Source organism: Urocitellus parryii, chromosome 2, assembly GCF_045843805.1.
Source record: "Urocitellus parryii isolate mUroPar1 chromosome 2, mUroPar1.hap1, whole genome shotgun sequence".
Classification (NCBI taxonomy): domain Eukaryota; kingdom Metazoa; phylum Chordata; class Mammalia; order Rodentia; family Sciuridae; genus Urocitellus; species Urocitellus parryii.
In genome coordinates, this window is record NC_135532.1 from 2,840,527 (window position 1) to 2,857,622 (window position 17,096).

Below are 17,096 nucleotides of genomic sequence, written 5' to 3' on the forward strand. Positions count from 1 at the left end.
GTAGGCGCTGTTGTGCAGAGGGGTCCACGTTAGCCCTCAAGGCGGTGAGGAGTTCTGGGACTTTTAAAGAGTGATGTGGAGGTGATGGGCAGCCATGGGGGAATTAGAACAGTTTTTGGATATTTATAATTTGTAAGTTCTAAAATATGCACAAATTTCATATAAAATTATGATCCTTCCATTCCTGTGACCAAGTGACAAGGATGTGTCAGCTTAATACCTCCTGACAGGTTTTCTAGTTGGCCCTCTGTAGTCAGTGCAAATGGAACAATTCCCAGTTACGGCATATTTAGTGATAACTCCCAAACGAGAGATTTATTCAGATTTATCGTGTATGTGAAAGAGGCTACATCTGAAAACCACTGCTGACTTGGGACCTATCAGTAGCTCATTAACCGTGCAGCGTCAGAGTTCCACAGCCCAGTTCTGCTGCTGCATTCTCCCAGATGGTCCTGGCACCTGCAGATGCCTGCCGTGAGCAGCAGCATCACGAGGACTCACTCTAGACTTGCATTTTCAGAACTCCCCAGAAATGATCACTATATTCTTGCATTAGACTTCAAGCTATTTTAAATTGACCATGGGGAGGAGGTATCATGGCTTTTTCTTTTCTTTTCTTCTTTTTTTTTTTTTTTAACCAGCAGTATGCAGGAACGCTGGTTGAGGTGAGGCAGTCAGAAAACGTCTTCAGGAAAGGGACTGTGTTACTACTCACGAGCCTTTGTCTCCAGAATCAGGGAGTTGATGTGCCCCAGGCTTGTGGGGCTGGGAATTGTGGTTTTTTTTTTTGGAGTCAGTAACTTTAGGACTGCTCTTGGAACCATAGAGAAGAGTCCCCAGGGCAGGGTTGACAGAGTGGAGCGGGGCTACAGATGCCACAGCTCAGGCTTCCTTGCCCCCTGTGCTTGGGGGAGAAGCTCACAGAAGAACAAATCAGCAACCTGCAAAGCAAAAAGGTTTCCTCTCGGAATTGAATATGAACAAAGAATCAGAGGCATTTCCCTATGGACAGTCTGTGTCTCTAAAATAACCTCCCGGCCTCAGCTCTTCCCCATCTGAAACGGCCTTGTTCAGTGGCGCTCTGGGAGGTGTGGCTGTGTTTCAGGGAGTCCTCTCTAGCTGGGTGGGGACCTGGACGGTTGACCCTGGGCAACACACCAAGTTAGAGGCAGGACCCACCCCAGCCCCCGGGCCCCAGCCCTTCCACTGCAGGAGAGTCAGGTCCAGATGTCAAAATCTCTGCCCTTGACCTCTTCTCCATCAGACAGTGCGGAGGGGCGGGAGGGCTTCTGGTGTTTGCACTCTGGCCATGATGGAGTGCCTGGGAAAGATGCTGGCTATGATTGTTCAGGCTGTCATTCTTGTTCAAAGATACTGAAGAAGGGAAGGCAAACTCCATCGCACTGTAGATCTGAACTCTAAGACAATACTTCTGTGTTACCAGAGCCCGTGGCAGATGGTGTTTGCATTACTGTAATTTATTATCATGCCTCTTTGCATAAATGACGCTCAGAATTGAATATGAACAAAGAATCAGAGGCATTTCCCCATGGACCATATGTGTCTCTAAAATAACCATTGACTTGTTGTAAGTTTGCCTAAGGAGAAAATAAGGTTGTCCTAGTCTCCGGGTTGACCTAGACGCCCGTGGACAAATCACTTAACTTGCTTGAGACTCCGTTTCTTAATCTGTAAAATAAGGATGATGGGATGGACTTTGCAAGGGAAAAGTGAGTTGAAGAAGAGGAGATGGCCAGTGAGGTGAGATAGGCATTTCAATCTGGGAAGCAGTTGCCCGGGAGGCGAGTGGACAGTGTGTGCTGGTCCTGTTTGGCAAGTTGATATCCTAGGCTTGATTTGAAGCTGGATTTGAAAGCTGGATTTCTAAAGCTGACCAATTAGCCTAAAATGTTTTGGTTTTATAATAGATTGAATTAAGAGAGAGAGTGAACATTCCTAGCCACAGTCCTCTAATGTTTACAAATCAATTTCAGATGGCATTGTGGAATGTCAGCCTGGACCACCTGGTGATCAGGGTCCTCCTGGGACTCCTGGGCAGCCAGGGTTGACAGGAGAGGTGGGAGAAAAAGGTAAGAGTTGTTTTTTTTTTTTAATTTAAACTTTTTTTTAGGTGTTTTCATTAGTGTGTTATACTTGTATATACTAATGGGGTTCGTTTTGACATATTCATAAATGCATATAACATAATTTGTTCCCTTTTAATTAAAAAATGATGATTGTATTTGTGAAGATGATCCCCCCCCCACCGAGACTTGCTCAGGCATTGGGAGTCAGGGTGCAGGGTAGGCAGATTTGAAACTCCCCTGGAAATCCATTCCCACAATAAACATCTTCCTCAACTCAGCTGAGATTGTTGCTGAGATTGTGTTTGTGGGAGATACGTGACCTGGGAGCATAAGGTGGAGCCTTGGCCCCAAAGGTCAGATTATTGTTCTTGACCCTTCTGAGGCCCAGGAAATCTGTCTTGCCACAATGAGCACTGCCCGTTGATGAGACTCTCAAACTGATACCGTAATCTTTCAGTTCAAAGTTTGAGAGTTTTGTTTTTCCAAGGATGCACATATTTCCTGTAATCCCAGTGACAGATCTTTTCAGGGAATGCTCAGCCCCCACGAGCCGCCTTTGCGTAAGATCAGTGTGAGCGCGTCTGCTGTTGATGGATTAACTGCCCTTCCTCGATACTCTTGGCTGTTAATTTTATCTTTAGCCCTTTCAAGGGTCCGCTGTAACGTCAACACAGGATATGTATTTATCTTAAGAAATCTGTAGAACAGGGGTGGATTGTCCCAGCATTGATGGTCCGGTCTTTAAGTGGAATAAACAATGGCATTCCGATGTTTATATGCCTATTAACCCACAAGCAGAACAGGAGGCTGTCTTGTAAAATCCACCCTCGTGGGTACCACTTCTGGCTTTGGATTGTAAAGAATTTTTGGTCTTCAAAAGCCTAAAGCATAACACTGCATGGGAACAGCTAGCTGCAGTGTGCACCGTGGGATCCTGGTGGCTCCTAGGTTGCAGAGCCTGCAGGGACGTGATCTTAGAAGTCTGCAGGGGGCATGAGTTAGAATCTGCTTGTCATTCCCTTTTGGGGGGCCCTCTCATGGCCAGGTGTTCACTACTCTCTGAGGTGTGCAGTTCCATTTTAGGACACCCAGTGGCCAGAGCTCTTTATCCTGTGACCGTATTCATCCTTCCCTGATGGAGGGCGTCTTTCTGCCCAGTGTCTGGTGTTCTGGTGCAGCACTGTTGCCTGCCCCACCTCCAGCCATAGGAGCAGGGATGCCGACAGAGTCCCACAGCTGGCTGCCTGGTGTCCAGCCCACGATGGGCTCCTGTCCTCTCTCCTGGGAGAACACAGAATGACACCATGTGTGTCCTGCACACTTCAGGGAGATGGGCTGGCCTGGGGCTCCTGTTCCCACATCTTGCACGGGCTTCGGGGATGGGTGGGCTCCAGCCATGCCCAGGGCTGCCCGTCAGGGCGAGGTGGGGGCGATGTGGGTGGGCCTCTTGGTGCTCCCTCGGGTGGCGTCTTCCACAGCCCTTGCTCCCTGTCGTGCCTGGAAGCCAGATGTTCCCAGAAGCCAGACAGTGAGGATCTAAGACCCCAGAGGGCCTTTGAACTTAGTTTGCAGATCACAGCTTAAGAGAGTGAGGTTTCAAAGCAGGGCGACCTCTCGCTGTCTGTGCTCCGATCTCTCCTCACGTCCTCGATGTCAGTTCAATATCCATTCTGGCTCTGGAGCTGCTTCTTCACAGTGACTCCCTCAATCAGGACACAGTTCAGAAGTCCACGACTTCCCATGTGCAGTGAATCAGAGAGGAAGGGACGGGAGGCCTTGGGACGCGAGATGGAGTCACAGTAGCCAAGTCTTTCCAGGGTGATAGGCAGGCCCAAGTCCCTGCATGGCTTCTTGGTGCTCAGCTCCTCTCCTTGTGCCTGGAGAAGGACGAGGCTCACTAGACATGCAGCAGGGTCACACGGCGAGTGCTGGGGGCAGTGGGCATTCAGCCGCCCTGGAGGAACCTGTAGACACAGGGTCCCACCACTAGCAGGGAGTGCTAGGGGGCTGCCGCTGACGGGCAGAGCCTGGTGTGACCGTGACACCGTAACAGCCGCCTGCCGTCCCCTCCTCACCCTGCAGGGACTCCTGCTCACATGCCTCTCACAGGTACCTGAACTTCCTTCTAGGTCAGAAAGGAGACAGCTGCCTCATCTGTGACACAGAAGGACTCCGAGGGCCACCAGGGCCACAGGGTCCCTCAGGAGAAATCGGTAAGGGCCAGGCATGGAAAGGAGCAGGCCAGAACCACCCCCTGTGTGTGGACGCTCTGGGGGACCGCTCCACCAGAGCCCTGCTCTCCTGCAAAGTGGGAGCACAGCAAAGGCAGCGTGAGCCTGCATCCAGGACGGTGCCCAGCCAGCCACCAAGGGGCCTGCCACGGAGGTCCTAGCCCAAGGGACGTGGCACGTGGCTCTCTCACTCTGCACCAGGGTGCACCTCATGTGTCCCTGGGCTGAGGGCAGCGTCACACTGCAGCTCGGGTGGCTCAGGGTCCCCTCTGAGCCCACCTCGGGTGTTTAATGGTCACTCTCTGGACAGTCTTCAAATGCCCATCCACTTTGTATCCAGACTTGACACTATTGAACCTCAGGGGAAAGAAGCTCTGAAGAATTGTCTCATGGATGCTGTGCTCCTGTCTTCTTTGAAAGGTTTTCCGGGACAGCCAGGAGCCAAGGGCGACAGAGGTCTACCCGGCAGGGATGGTCTCGAAGGATTGCCTGTGAGTAAACTGAGTTCACACACACTGCAGGTTGCCTCCAGGCAACCAGCTAGGCCACATGCTTCTGCATCTGCCCACGTGGCTCCTGTGCCAGTGGGCCGTGGGAGGGTCTGGAGTGGCTGTGGGACCCTCCTCTGCTCTCACATGGAGCCTACGCCCAGAAGCCTGTGGAGTGTAGAACCCCGTCCCCCCCTGGCCCCTCAGCCCAGCAGAACCCAGCTGTGATCTGGTCCTTCCCACAGGCCTCAGGGTCCTTGAGTCAGATGGCCCCGCGACTCAAGCAGGCAACAGAGCTGGGCGTCTGTCTTCTGTGTGACCACTGCTCCTGACACCCCACACATGACCTCAGCTCTCACCAGGGACTCTGCACAGGGACCGAGGAAAACTGGCCATTTCCTCTCTAGAGATTTGAAGTATTTTCATTCTTCCTTTTACAGACCTGTATGTTGAGACCTCCTATTACCAACATCTGTTACGTAGATGCTTTTTTTAAAAAAAAAAATGTATAAGGAAACGTCTCGATCACATCAACATGAAGCCTTTCAGTCCATCGCAGTACCAGCTTAGCCTCTCTAGTTCGTTAGAATAAGTTATCACACGGAAGAGAAAAAACGTCATCTCAAACACAGAGGCGGGTTTTATTGCGCATATCAGCGCGGCTTCAAGGCCTGCCCATCTCAGGGCTGTGGCCCTTTTGCTTCTGTGGTGTGGCCGGGCTCTGCGGGCATTAGCCAGTTTCGCTCATTCCTTTCATTCCTTTTTTCTTTTTGTTTGAAATTGAGAGTCACGTCTCTAGCCTTCTGTCTTCTGATGTAGCTCTTTAAAGTCTTAGTTTTCTTTAGCTAATCCTGGAAGCATCGCGACAGGAAGGCCAGGGCAGAAGTGAGCTGGATCAGGAGAGAAGCAGCTGGGGTTCTGCAGTGGCTTCTCCTTTTGAAGTTGGGTCCTGGGCTTCGGCTTTGCAGAATCTCTCTGGTGCCTGGGGAGCTAGCTGAGTTAGAAGCTGCAATTGTTTAAAATATTTCTAAATAAACGAGAAGTTCAAATAGCTGACTGTAGCGGGGATCAAAGTTGGAAGGACTTTGAAGGGAGCAGAGAAGGATCTTTTAACCTCTGTCCATCTGCCTTTATCTGAGTGGATTTCCTGGTGGGCTTCCTGCCTCGGCCCTGGCTGGAATCCAGGCCAGATGCCCAGCCCCAGCCCTCAAATCTAGCAAAAATGGAAGAAGAGGAAAGAGGGGAGAGAAAAGCGTGGTCCAGAGGTACCAGGTGAAGAAGGGAATAGTGAGATCGCAGCAGTGCTGGGTCCACGCTGCTTCATCAGCAGTCCTCTCTTCCCACAGATGGGAAAAGCCCCTAAAAACAGATTCATAAGCAAATAATTTGAAAGGTAGTGATTTTCCTCAATTGAGGCTACATCATAGCTCCATGGTTTAACCAGCTCAAAATTGTGGTCCTCATATTTTGAATTTGGCCACACCCTGAGGGGGAGACTGCTGTGGACGGGTGCAGTGCCCTGGTTTTTCTTTGGATTTAGTGAGCATTTCTGGGTTGTTGTCTTTTGAAAGCTGGGTGGTTCTGGGAAGGGATGGCGCTCCCTGAGTGAGCTGAGAAGCCCAGGGTCCCGGCAGGCTTGTGGTCTCTGGGGTGTCCACTTTCCCCAGTGGCACCCCTCTCTGAGGCAGGAAGCGCAGGGGAGGTACCCATGCGAAGTTAATGAGACCCATGTGAAGTTTTCTAGGGAGCATTTGACTTCCTAGCCTCCATCTTAAGGGATGTGGATCAAAAAGCCCTGAAACAGTTTGGAAACAAGATGTTCTATGCCTCAAATCACATGAGATGGCCTAGGGTCACCAATGCCACTTTAAAAAAAAAATCTACATTTCTCCCTCAATAGAGTGTTGACTGATGATGTCTCTACTCATGGACTAAAAGGCCGGGCTCCTTGCCGGATCACAGGGAGTTTGTGTGTTCAGGCTGTGAATAACCACCCAGGATGGCCGTGCAGTCTTAGCCACGTGGCCTTGGCGGTTGAGTGTCCACTCCCTGCTCTGTGAGGTCACCATTTCAGCGGTTTCCACGTTCAGTGTTGGAGACACATGGTGGAAGGTGTCATTTTTAAAACTAGAGGTTGTAAGAGTATCGGTCTGTCCCTGGTCTTCCAACGCCTTTTGTGGAAAGTATTCAGAGCGCAGGGTGTGTGCCTGTATGTGATTCACCTCAAAGAAACTTCGGGAGTTTTAGAGAAGGAATTAAAGTCAAAGGAATGGTGCAAAGTTGGCAGGCAGCCCACAGGGGTCCTTCTCAGGCCTGAGAGTCGGGACAATGGTGTGAAACCTCTGCCATTGTCCCTGTGAGCCAGGGCTCTGTGGTGGGCGTAGACATTCTTTGCAGATTCGACTTTCCAGGAACTGAAAATGTTCTGAGGGTGTCTCTGGGGACAGTCTTGGGAAAGTCCAAATAACTTCTTAAAATAACCCATTACAGAGCTGACTTCTCACTTCCTGGTTCCTTCATGGTGCCCTGGCAGGCCTATCTCTTCCGGAATCAGGGTGTGATCCCAAAAGGAAACCTGTGCAATTCTAATAATGCCCAGACAGACAGAACAATGGCTGTCCCCAACCCCGTTGACACTCCAGCTACCGTCTGCCCCCAGCAGCCGTGGCTCTAGTTTGGGGGCTCAGGAATCACATAGAGGCGCCTCCAACAGTTGCTAAAACATTGTCATGAAGGATTGACAGTCAATAAGGGAAAAGAAAGTCACGCCAGAACGTTCCCAGAGCTGGGTGCCAGTGACATGCCCTGTCCCACCTTGTCCCTCCTTGGAATGCCCAAGACATTGATGGGTTTTAGGAAAACTGCAAACAGTGGGTCAGACCAGGGATCTGTTGAGGAGCTGTCGGCTGCCTTCTGGAGTGTGGGTGGCAAGCGCTAGGTGGGTGACAGTTTTCCATAAAGGTGGCTGGCGGAGGTTGGGTGCCCTGGGGCGGGTTCTCGTGTGGCATCACGGCTTTGTTCTCCTAGGGGCCTCAAGGCGCACCAGGGCTGATGGGCCCGCCGGGCGCCAAGGGAGAGCCTGGCGAGATTTACTTCGACATACGACTCAAAGGCGACAAAGGAGACCCCGGTTTCCCAGGACAGCCCGGCATGCCAGGGAGAGCAGGGTCCCCTGGGAGAGACGGCCATCCAGGTCTTCCAGGCCCCAAGGGCTCCCCGGTACGTTTACTTCCTGACTCTGACGTGCATTTCACGGTAGGGACCTGAGAACGGAGACGTGATGAGTGAGGTCATCGCTGCGTGGCGTCTTCGGGTGGTGCCTGGTGGGTGTGGGTTTATTTCAAGGCTCCTGAACCAGATAAGTGTGTAAACTGGGGGTCGATGCTGTCCCACTGACGGACCAGGTGGTGACCGAGGAGTCTCTTCTGACTTTTGGGGGACTGAGTAAATGTGTTTTGCTGTCTTTTGGTCCTTGAAGGAGGCTTATTTAAAGTTCACCGAGTTTACGTTGTCATTCGACAGAGGATGGCGGCGTAGCTCTCTTGCCCTGCCAGTGTCTCTTCTGCGGGGTTTGGTGGCAGTGGGGTGACTGCTTGACTTAGGAGGGAGTGCTGCGTTCACTCGCTGACTGCAGGCTGCCTTGTGGGCTGGGGAACAGTGGAAGCCACTGACTTACCGCCTGCCCCTGATACCTTCTCCTTTCTTCTTGTCACTTCAGGGCTCCGTAGGATTGAAGGGAGAACGTGGTCCCCCTGGAGGCGCTGGCTTCCCCGGCAGCCGTGGTGACATTGGCCCCCCCGGGCCTCCCGGATTTGGTCCTATTGGCCCTGTTGGTGACAAAGGACAACCAGGTTTTCCTGGAAGCCCTGGGTCCCCTGGCCTGCCAGGTGAGGCTTGAGGCCCTTGAGGCGCAGAGACCCCGGGTTTGGGGAGACAGGCACATACCTGGCTTTGGTTCCTCCGGAGAGAGGGGTGTGACCTGGGCGAGCCCCTGTTGGCTCGCTTCACTTCCTCACATATGGAACGGGCCAGGCCAGGCGTCGGTCCTGAAGAACCTGTAGTCATGCGTGGGTTTCCTTATAAACAAGTGTAGCTGTGTAAACCTGAAGCCAGCTTTGATGTGGAGGTTACCAAGACACAGGCCAGTTTTTCTCTTCATTTCTGTTCATTTTGGCTTCCGTGGGACCCAAGCAATGTGGTCCCGACTCTGTACCCACAGGCGGTGCCTGTTGCCTGGTGCCTCAGCAGCCCCGGGTCCTGGTTGTGTTTAACTCTGTTCGTTTCGGCCGTCAGCTGACTGTTTTTTGAGTGGTTAACATAAGCACGATGCTAGGTGTTGGCAAGAGTGTGGAAGGACAGCCCTGGCCCTGCCCTGTGCTCCCCGACCTGAGGTTTGTCAGAGAACCCACAGCAGGGACTCCATGTGTCTTCCCACGTCATCCTCTGCTCTCCATGACCAAGACCTGGCTTCTCTCGGAGCCTGGGGAAAGGGGTGCTCAGCCTCTCAGGGATGGGCACTCAGTGATGTGTGAGCTCACTGTGATTCCAGTCGACAGACACGCACCCCTTCCCTAGCCAGTCCTGGAACGAGAAGGGCAGAGCTGGCCTGGCTCGTGCACGGAGGAGGCAGGAAGGTGCTTTACCAGGACGCTTTTAACAAGTTGCAAAGGTTGATGAAGGACTCAGGGTGATTAAAACTGTGTGATTAGTAAGCTTTGAACAACGTGGTAACAAGCTACTGGGTGATGGAAGTCCCCAAGGAGGACAGCGTGGGAGCCATGGTTCTGTGACCTTCTTACCCACACATCTGCCGAGTCTGCCCCTAGCCACAGAGTTAGCCCAGGCTGCATCAACTCCTGTCCCCACGAGGGCCGCAGGCTTCCAGCATGGCACCTTGATGGGCTCTGGAGGTAAGGGCGGAGCCCCTGTCCCTCCATGCTCGCTCGCCGGTGACTGGACACTCAGCGCCTCCTGGGCTCTGTCAGGATTTCCATCTTGGTCTTTTTTAAGTGAGCGTCCCAGAGAAGTCTCTCCCAACTCCAGTACTAGGGTGACCAGGAAGGCCCCAGGGAGCCAGGCGGAGGGACCTGCCGTCTCATCTCCTGCTCTTTTCTCCTGATTCTGAACCCAGCAAATCCTGTGTGCCTCGGGCTTGTGGCACTGCCAACTTTTGCAGCTGCACCCAGGAGCTAGACTTTCTTTTTGACCAGGAACAAACCCTGGAGGAATCAGACGAGGTGCTTATTTGTTTATCCAGTGTGATGGGAAGAGCTTCCTGAAGGAGGGCGTCCAGCGTGCCAGGCAGTTGTCTGCATGCTGGAATGTTCCTCGCCATCTAGATCCTGTCAGGGTCTGGATTAGAAACTGGCTCTGATCCCCCAGGGACATGTTTATTTGGTGACCATAAAAGCCTGACCCCTGACGTAGCACCGGTAGCAGCTTTGTGCTGAGCTGGTCACCTCCCAGTCTGTGGCCAGACACGCTGGCCATTCCTGGGCGACTCCACTTACCTAGAACTCCTGTACGGAAGGGGTCCCTGCACGTGCCTGGAGGGGATCCCAGGTTTCTTTTCTGACAGCCCATCAGCCCCCAGTAGATCTCCTGGCCCAGCATGGCTGTACCCAAGGCTGCAGGTAGAGAGGGTCTCAGAACCCCCGCCACACAGCTGCAGGCAGTGGATGTTGCACCACCACCCACTTGCCATGCTGTGTAGACAAGCTGCCATCAAGTGAGCAGAATCAAGGCCAACCTGAAGGCAACGGCGCTGAGTCTGTCTGAGGAAGAGCAAGAACAGGAAATATTTTGTTTTTTGAGACAAACTAATTAAGAAAGGCCCCAGGGCCATCTCACTTTTTGTCTGGTAGATGGTGCGACGTTTTCTGTAGGCTGTGATTTGGAACTCTTAAGGAATTCCTGTCAACACATCTTGGTCGTCTGAAATATGCTCGGGGGAGAGAAGCCGTCTCTGAAAGACTCTGGAGGCCTAGAGGGAAGGGGTGGGGGAACGCGTGTCCCCGGGGCTGTGCCCGGTGCTGTGCACCTGAGCTGGGTGCGGCGGCCACCAGTCACGTCTCTCTGCTTTGTTCTTTCTTCTCAGGTCCCAAGGGTGAAGCAGGCAAGGTGGTCCCCTTACCTGGACCCCCAGGAGCAGAGGGCCTCCCAGGGTCCCCGGGATTCCCAGGGCCCCAAGGTACGGTTCCAGTTCCAGCTCACCTGGTCACGGTGGGGGCTCCCTCATGTTCTTCTCATGCTGACCACGGGCCTACCTCCCTGCAGGTGACCGAGGCTTCCCTGGAACCCCTGGACGGCCAGGCCTCCCAGGAGAGAAGGGCTCTGTAGGCCAGCCGGGGATTGGATTTCCTGGGCCTCCCGGCCCCAAAGGTAAACTGCCATGAGCCCCAGTGGGGGGCCAGTGCTCTGGCCACAGGCCCAGGCGGGCTGCGGGGCCTCTTCTGTCCTCCGCCGGTCAGCAGCAGCAGGCATGGAGGAGGCTCTGGGGAGAGGAAGCAGCAGCCTCCAGGACACCAGAGTTGGTGCCTGGTGCTGGTGGCTCTCATGGGTCCACGCTGCTTTGAGGGTGGCGATCCCACCACTCATGTGGGAAGTCCCCTCTGTGGAGGGTCTGCTTGGGAAGGAGGTGGCTCTGGAGAGGTGTGCTCCAGCCGGGCCCAGCTACCTGTTCTGGCCTCCAAGGGGGTCTCCCTGGGCAGTGCAGATGGACCGTCCGAGCCCTGCCCTTGTTGGCTTGAGTCGGGGGATGGCCTGGGGTGGGGTGCAGGGAAATGTGGGGGGCTTGTTCTCAGGGGTCCCCACAGGACTCTGGCTGTAGGACCATGACCTCCTTCTGAGACCTGGGAGGAGGGGAGTCCCACCTCGACTGCCGTTCTAGACAAGAGCTGCCCCTTTCCCCAAGAGCCGCATGACACCGACCCACGCTCAGGGGCTCCCTCCTTCAGGGCTCAAGGGCAGAAGACCCTGATGTCCCAGCAAATGCTGGCCCAGGGTGGTGCACGCCGCAAACCCAGCTTCTTAGGAGCTAGAGGCAGGAGAATGGCGCGTTTGAGTCCACCCTTAGTGAGACTCAGTGAGACTCTGTCTTAAAAGAAAAGACAGAGAGAAAGAGGGAGAGGGTGCAGAGGGAGGGGGAGAGAGAGAGAGAGAGAGAGAGAATGAGAGCCAATGCTAAGGCCCCCTCCCTGCTCACGGAGGGCACTGAATCCCCTGTGAGCACCGTACAGTTGCTCACATGGGGGGGGGGGTCTTCTTAATTATAAGCCTCTCCCATGTGGAAGGAATTTCTTAGGACGTGGGTCCTGAGTGGGTGGTTAGGGCCACTGGCCTTCAGGCCTGGTGTGCGGCCAGTCCCCCAGCGAGTGTGATAGACTGCACACTGCACGTGGCGGCTCTAGGCCGGCGCTCTCCAAGCTAGCCGGCCACCAGTACCATGTGGCCAGCTGTAGAAAGGCCATGGGAACCTCTGCGGTGAGGCCCGACTGTTATCAGGTGTTCCAGGGGCTCCAGTGTGGCTGCAGCCTCATCCCAGAGCCGTGGTCTGCAGAGCTTGCCAAGCTGTAGTGTGGCCGAGGAATGGGGCTCTTGTTGAGACGCAGTCTGACGTGGTGGGTCTGGGCTGGAGCTGCCGGCTCTGCTCCCAGGGGGCCGTGGCGCTGTCCTCTGATGCCACACCTTGGGTCAGAGTGTCTTCAGGCCTCCCGGGGGTGCAGTGCCCAGTGGGCACTGTTTTGGACGAGTTGGACAGGAAAGATGAGAAAGAAGAGAGTAAGCAAAGGGACCGGAGGAGAGGGTGAGAAGGGGCAGGAGACGGGGCTCGGGGCTGGAGGGTCCTGGCTGCGTGTCCTGCACCCCACGGCCAGGGTGGCCTCTCCTCCCTCTGAGAACCATCTCCCAAGGCTTCATGGTCATGGCCAGCTCAGTCAGCCCAGGACACCTGGGCCCCTGTGAAGGAAGTGAAGAGTGGGGAGAGGCGGGCAGCTGTAATGGTCTCCTTCACTTCACAGGTGTCGATGGCTTACCTGGAGACGTGGGCGCTCCCGGGAGTCCAGGTCGCCCAGGGTTTAATGGCTTACCTGGCAGCCCCGGTTTGCAGGGCCAGAAGGTGGGTACTGAGCATTCCCTGGGTACTGATTGGACACACTGAACGTGCGTTATGAATCTCAGGACAGTTGGTTCGTGACAGAGTAGAGTGGAGAATAGCAGAGCCCGTAGCACAGCATTTTGAGGGAGATCGTTGTTTCGATTTCATGACATGTTTCAGTTCTATGACAGTTTCTCGCCTGTGCTATGCAGGTCTCAGGTGAAATGTGCTTCTTGTGGTGAGTGGCAGGTGAAGCTGTTTGGGAGCCACTGTGCTACAAGAAGCCACAGCCACCACAGAGGGCCGCTGCAGGGTTCTCAGCCACACGCTGTGCACATTCTGGCCATGGTGGGAGGGTGCCCCGTGCCCGGCAGGACCACGAGCAGCAGCAGCCCTGGATTCTAGCCTGGAGACCCAAGAGCACTTCCACCCCTAGTGGACAGCAGGAAGACCCCTTCCCAGGTTGCCAGTGTCACCGGGGCAGGGCTGCTGTGACTTGAGGGTCTCCTTGCCCTCAGATGTCCTTCTGCTCCAGCTTGCCCAGGCCTGAAGTCCCCTCAGTAAGGGAAGTGACCGTGATCATGTCCATTCCTGTTCAGAGTGTAAGAGACACAGGAAAATGCTAGAAGGCATTGGCACGAGACAGGAGAAAGGGCCACAGTCGCTGGATAACCTATGCTCTGGTGGAGCCAGCCCGGGCCCATTCACGTTCTCTCAGGGGACAGCAGGTGTGCAGAGGCAGCTGTGCCCCAGTGTGACCTGGGCCCTGCACCCTGGGAAACATCCAGCCCTGGGCGTCCCTGTTCTGAGCAGCAGTGACCAAGGAAGTTTGCGTGATTCGATGCAATTGGATTGAGCAACTAGTTGACTCTGGTGGCATGTGGATGGCCTCATAGACACGAGGCCCGTAACTTAATGTCTCCGGAAGGATTTGCTGATGACCTAAAATACCCAGCCTTTTCAGGAAGCGCTGGGATGGACTTCCTTCCCTTTGGGAAGCTTCCTCCCAGACACGGGCAGCTGCCAAGGCCCACTGATGCCCAAACACTCCTCTTCTGTAGGTTGTCCCTTGGGTGGCCCAGCTGGGCACTGTGGCTTAATGCCCACCTGCACCCTTATCTTGATTGCACACTCGTCCAACAAAAATACTTCCTTTATTTTTAATCACCTTGTCCAAGCCCCTTGATTCATGCCGTCGTTCTGCATGTTGATTTGCCATGAAAGCCTCCTTTGTATAAAAAACTGGGTAAACGGACTCCTGGACCCACTCTGGAAGTGGCCAGCTCTTAAGAAGATGTCCATCCATCAGTCACAGATTGTCATGGGTTTCCATCCATCAGTCACAGATTGTCATGTTGGCTGCTCAGGGTCAGCTCTTCATCCCAGGTTCAAGAAGGCAGAGCCAAGGGGCTGCGAGGGCCAGGATACTGGTGCAGTGTCTGGATTGTCCTCCTTTGTTACCTGCACCCAGGGCTTGTGGGGAAGTTGGCAGGAAACAACTGCTGTGGGGAAGCTTTGCAGATGATGCAGACGGGTAGAACAGATGTTGCTCTCACCCACATGTTGGCCGCATCAGCCAAGTTGACCTCTGCACTGCTGACTGGTAAAGATATTGACATTGCCAACTGATTTGCTTCTTCTGCTTTGGGGACTTTCAGGGAGAACCTGGCATTGGTCTGCCAGGACTCAAGGGACTTCCAGGTCTTCCCGGCATTCCTGGCACACCGGGGGAGAAAGGCAACATCGGAGGACCAGGCGTTCCTGGAGAACACGGGGCCATCGGCCCACCTGGGCTTCAGGGGATCAGAGGTAACTTGCACATGGGTCTAGACTATGTCGAGGACGGGGTCTGTTTCTCGCCCCGGGGCACCTGTGCTGAATGGCTGATGGAGACCTAGGTTCTGGGTGGTGCTCGGGTGCGGGTGGCCTGCGTGTGGTATGGAACGTGTGTGATCATCCCCCTCCAGGTGACCCCGGACCCCCTGGAGTACAAGGCCCAGCAGGACCCCCTGGAGCTCCCGGAATAGGCCCCCCTGGAGTTATGGGCCCGCCTGGAGGGCAGGGACCACCAGGGTCATCAGGTAAAGTGCCCTTCTCTTGAATGGTCCCTTCCCCAAGCACAATGGGCCGGGAGACAATGCAGACACGCAGCTGCCATTGAGGAGGGAGAAGCACAATTTCCGAAGTGAAGGGAAGAAAGGAAGTTCTAGTTTGTGAAGTGGGTTTGGTCGTTTGCTTAAACATGGAGTCACAGATTTCTATTGTTTTCCTCCCCGTGAGATTGGTGTATGTGTCAAACATCTCTCAGTTGTATACTCCAAGTAGTGTTTGCACAGCAGGCTTAAGAGGTTGCTGAAAACACAGACCAAGCCTGGGTCTAGCTGCCTTTGCCTTTGTAAGAATCCCCTTAGAACATGGTGGTGCAGGGGAGTCGGGCAGAGCCTGCAGTGACACCTGTCCTGTGGCCATGACACTGGGGGCAGGAAGAGGTGGCCCCTTCTCTCAGGACATCGTTCATCGCTGGTGTCATTCAGGGCCCCAGGGGTGGCTTGCTCACGGGCTTCCTTCAGAAAGGAGGAGCCAGGGTTTATTCTAAAGTGACCTTCGCTCTCCCCACCTGCAGGTCCCCCTGGAGTGAAAGGCGAGAAAGGCTTCCCTGGATTCCCAGGCCTCGACATGCCCGGCCCTAAAGGAGACAAAGGCTCTCAAGGACTTCCCGGCCTCACAGGACAGTCAGGGCTGCCTGGCCTTCCCGGACAGCAGGGCACACCTGGAATTCCAGGGTTCCCAGGTGGGTGGCTTCTGCCTGGGTTGATGATGAGGGACGTCTCCCCTCGTTCTCTCGTCGCTCATACTATTCATGTTCCATGTGCAGAAACGTTCACACTCCTTCATTTTGGCCACAGGTCCCAAGGGAGAAATGGGTGTCATGGGGACCCCAGGACAGCCAGGCTCACCAGGACCCGCAGGTGCCCCAGGACTACCTGGAGAAAAAGGTAGGGGAACCAGCAGACCCCAACACCCCCTGTGTCCTTCTTGAGCATCTTGGGGGTCAGGCCTTGCTGCACACTTTGTTGCATTCCGAGAGGCAGATGAAGAGGTACAGAGGGCGAAGCCAGGGGCTGGAGGACCCCTCTCCTGGGAACTGAGTCTCAGGCACAGGGCCTTCGGGAGGAGCAGGGCCTTCCTTCAGGGTGCACTGGGTCCTTCTGTGGGAAGTGGTGGAGTCTTCAGACAAACCTGGCTTCTTTTCAAGGCCTAATTTTTATTTATGCTATTTGAAACTGTTCCACAATAATTTTCTTTAAAAAAGAAATTGACTCTAAGTGTGAAACAAAACAAAAAGGGCATTTGCTGAGTAGGACGGGAAAATGCCTGTTCTGTACCTTGTTAGGAATTGTGGGTGCTCTGAACAGGACTGGTAAGGACAAGTGATTATCTGAACTAATTAGCCAAGTGAAGTGTATTAGAAATATTAGCAAATAATGAAGTTCCCAAATGGGCTTTGTTCTTCATTTCCCTGGGGTCAAACTCTCCCACGTGACTCCAGCACTGGCCACCTAGTGTCCCTTTTGCATGGGTCCTTAAGTTTTCCCAGCCTCATTGGTTGCTGCCAGAAGCTGGATGAATGGTGAACCTGATATGCACGTCCGTGAGGCAGGGCCAGGCCTCACCCGCTGCTTCTCTTTCCTCTGCAGGGGACCACGGCTTCCCAGGCTCCTCAGGACCCAGGGGGGACCCTGGCTTCAAAGGCGACAAAGGGGATGTTGGGCTCCCTGGAAAACCAGGGTCTATGGAGAAAGTGGACATGGGCAGCATGAAGGGACAGAAGGGAGACCAAGGAGAAAAAGGTGCGTGGGAGGAGAGCCTTTAACGCCAAGGTGGAGCCATGTGCCTAGCTGTGTGTGGGGATAGTTGGTTCTCCATAAATAAATCAAACCACCCTGTGTCCCTGCAGTGGGTTCCTTCTACACAAACGTGGGTCTTAATTGGTTTTTCTGTGATGTGTAGGACAAATTGGACCCACTGGTGACAAAGGATCCCGAGGAGACCCTGGGACGCCAGGAGTGCCTGGGAAGGATGGGCAGGCCGGGCACCCCGGACAGCCAGGTAGGTGGGAGCTCGGGCTTACCGTGTGCCAGAGTGCTGCTGAGGAGGTACCCTGTCCTTCCCAAAGAGGTGGACCTATTCGACT

General features: G+C 54.3%; 1 protein-coding gene across 1 annotated transcript in view; it reads left to right on the plus strand.

Annotated features, from left to right (window-relative positions):
• The window catches only part of Col4a1 (collagen type IV alpha 1 chain), a 125,434-nt gene that overhangs the window by 87,225 nt on the left and 21,113 nt on the right, over positions 1–17,096 (plus strand). Inside the window, exons 22-35 of the mRNA XM_026399535.2 lie at positions 1,995–2,090; positions 4,217–4,300; positions 4,739–4,809; positions 7,834–8,025; positions 8,525–8,693; positions 10,904–10,996; positions 11,083–11,187; positions 12,825–12,922; positions 14,560–14,710; positions 14,869–14,982; positions 15,525–15,692; positions 15,808–15,897; positions 16,600–16,752; positions 16,913–17,011. Coding sequence (XP_026255320.2) covers positions 1,995–2,090; positions 4,217–4,300; positions 4,739–4,809; positions 7,834–8,025; positions 8,525–8,693; positions 10,904–10,996; positions 11,083–11,187; positions 12,825–12,922; positions 14,560–14,710; positions 14,869–14,982; positions 15,525–15,692; positions 15,808–15,897; positions 16,600–16,752; positions 16,913–17,011 — 1,683 coding nt within the window. The remainder of the gene's footprint in view (positions 1–1,994; positions 2,091–4,216; positions 4,301–4,738; positions 4,810–7,833; positions 8,026–8,524; positions 8,694–10,903; positions 10,997–11,082; positions 11,188–12,824; positions 12,923–14,559; positions 14,711–14,868; positions 14,983–15,524; positions 15,693–15,807; positions 15,898–16,599; positions 16,753–16,912; positions 17,012–17,096) is intronic.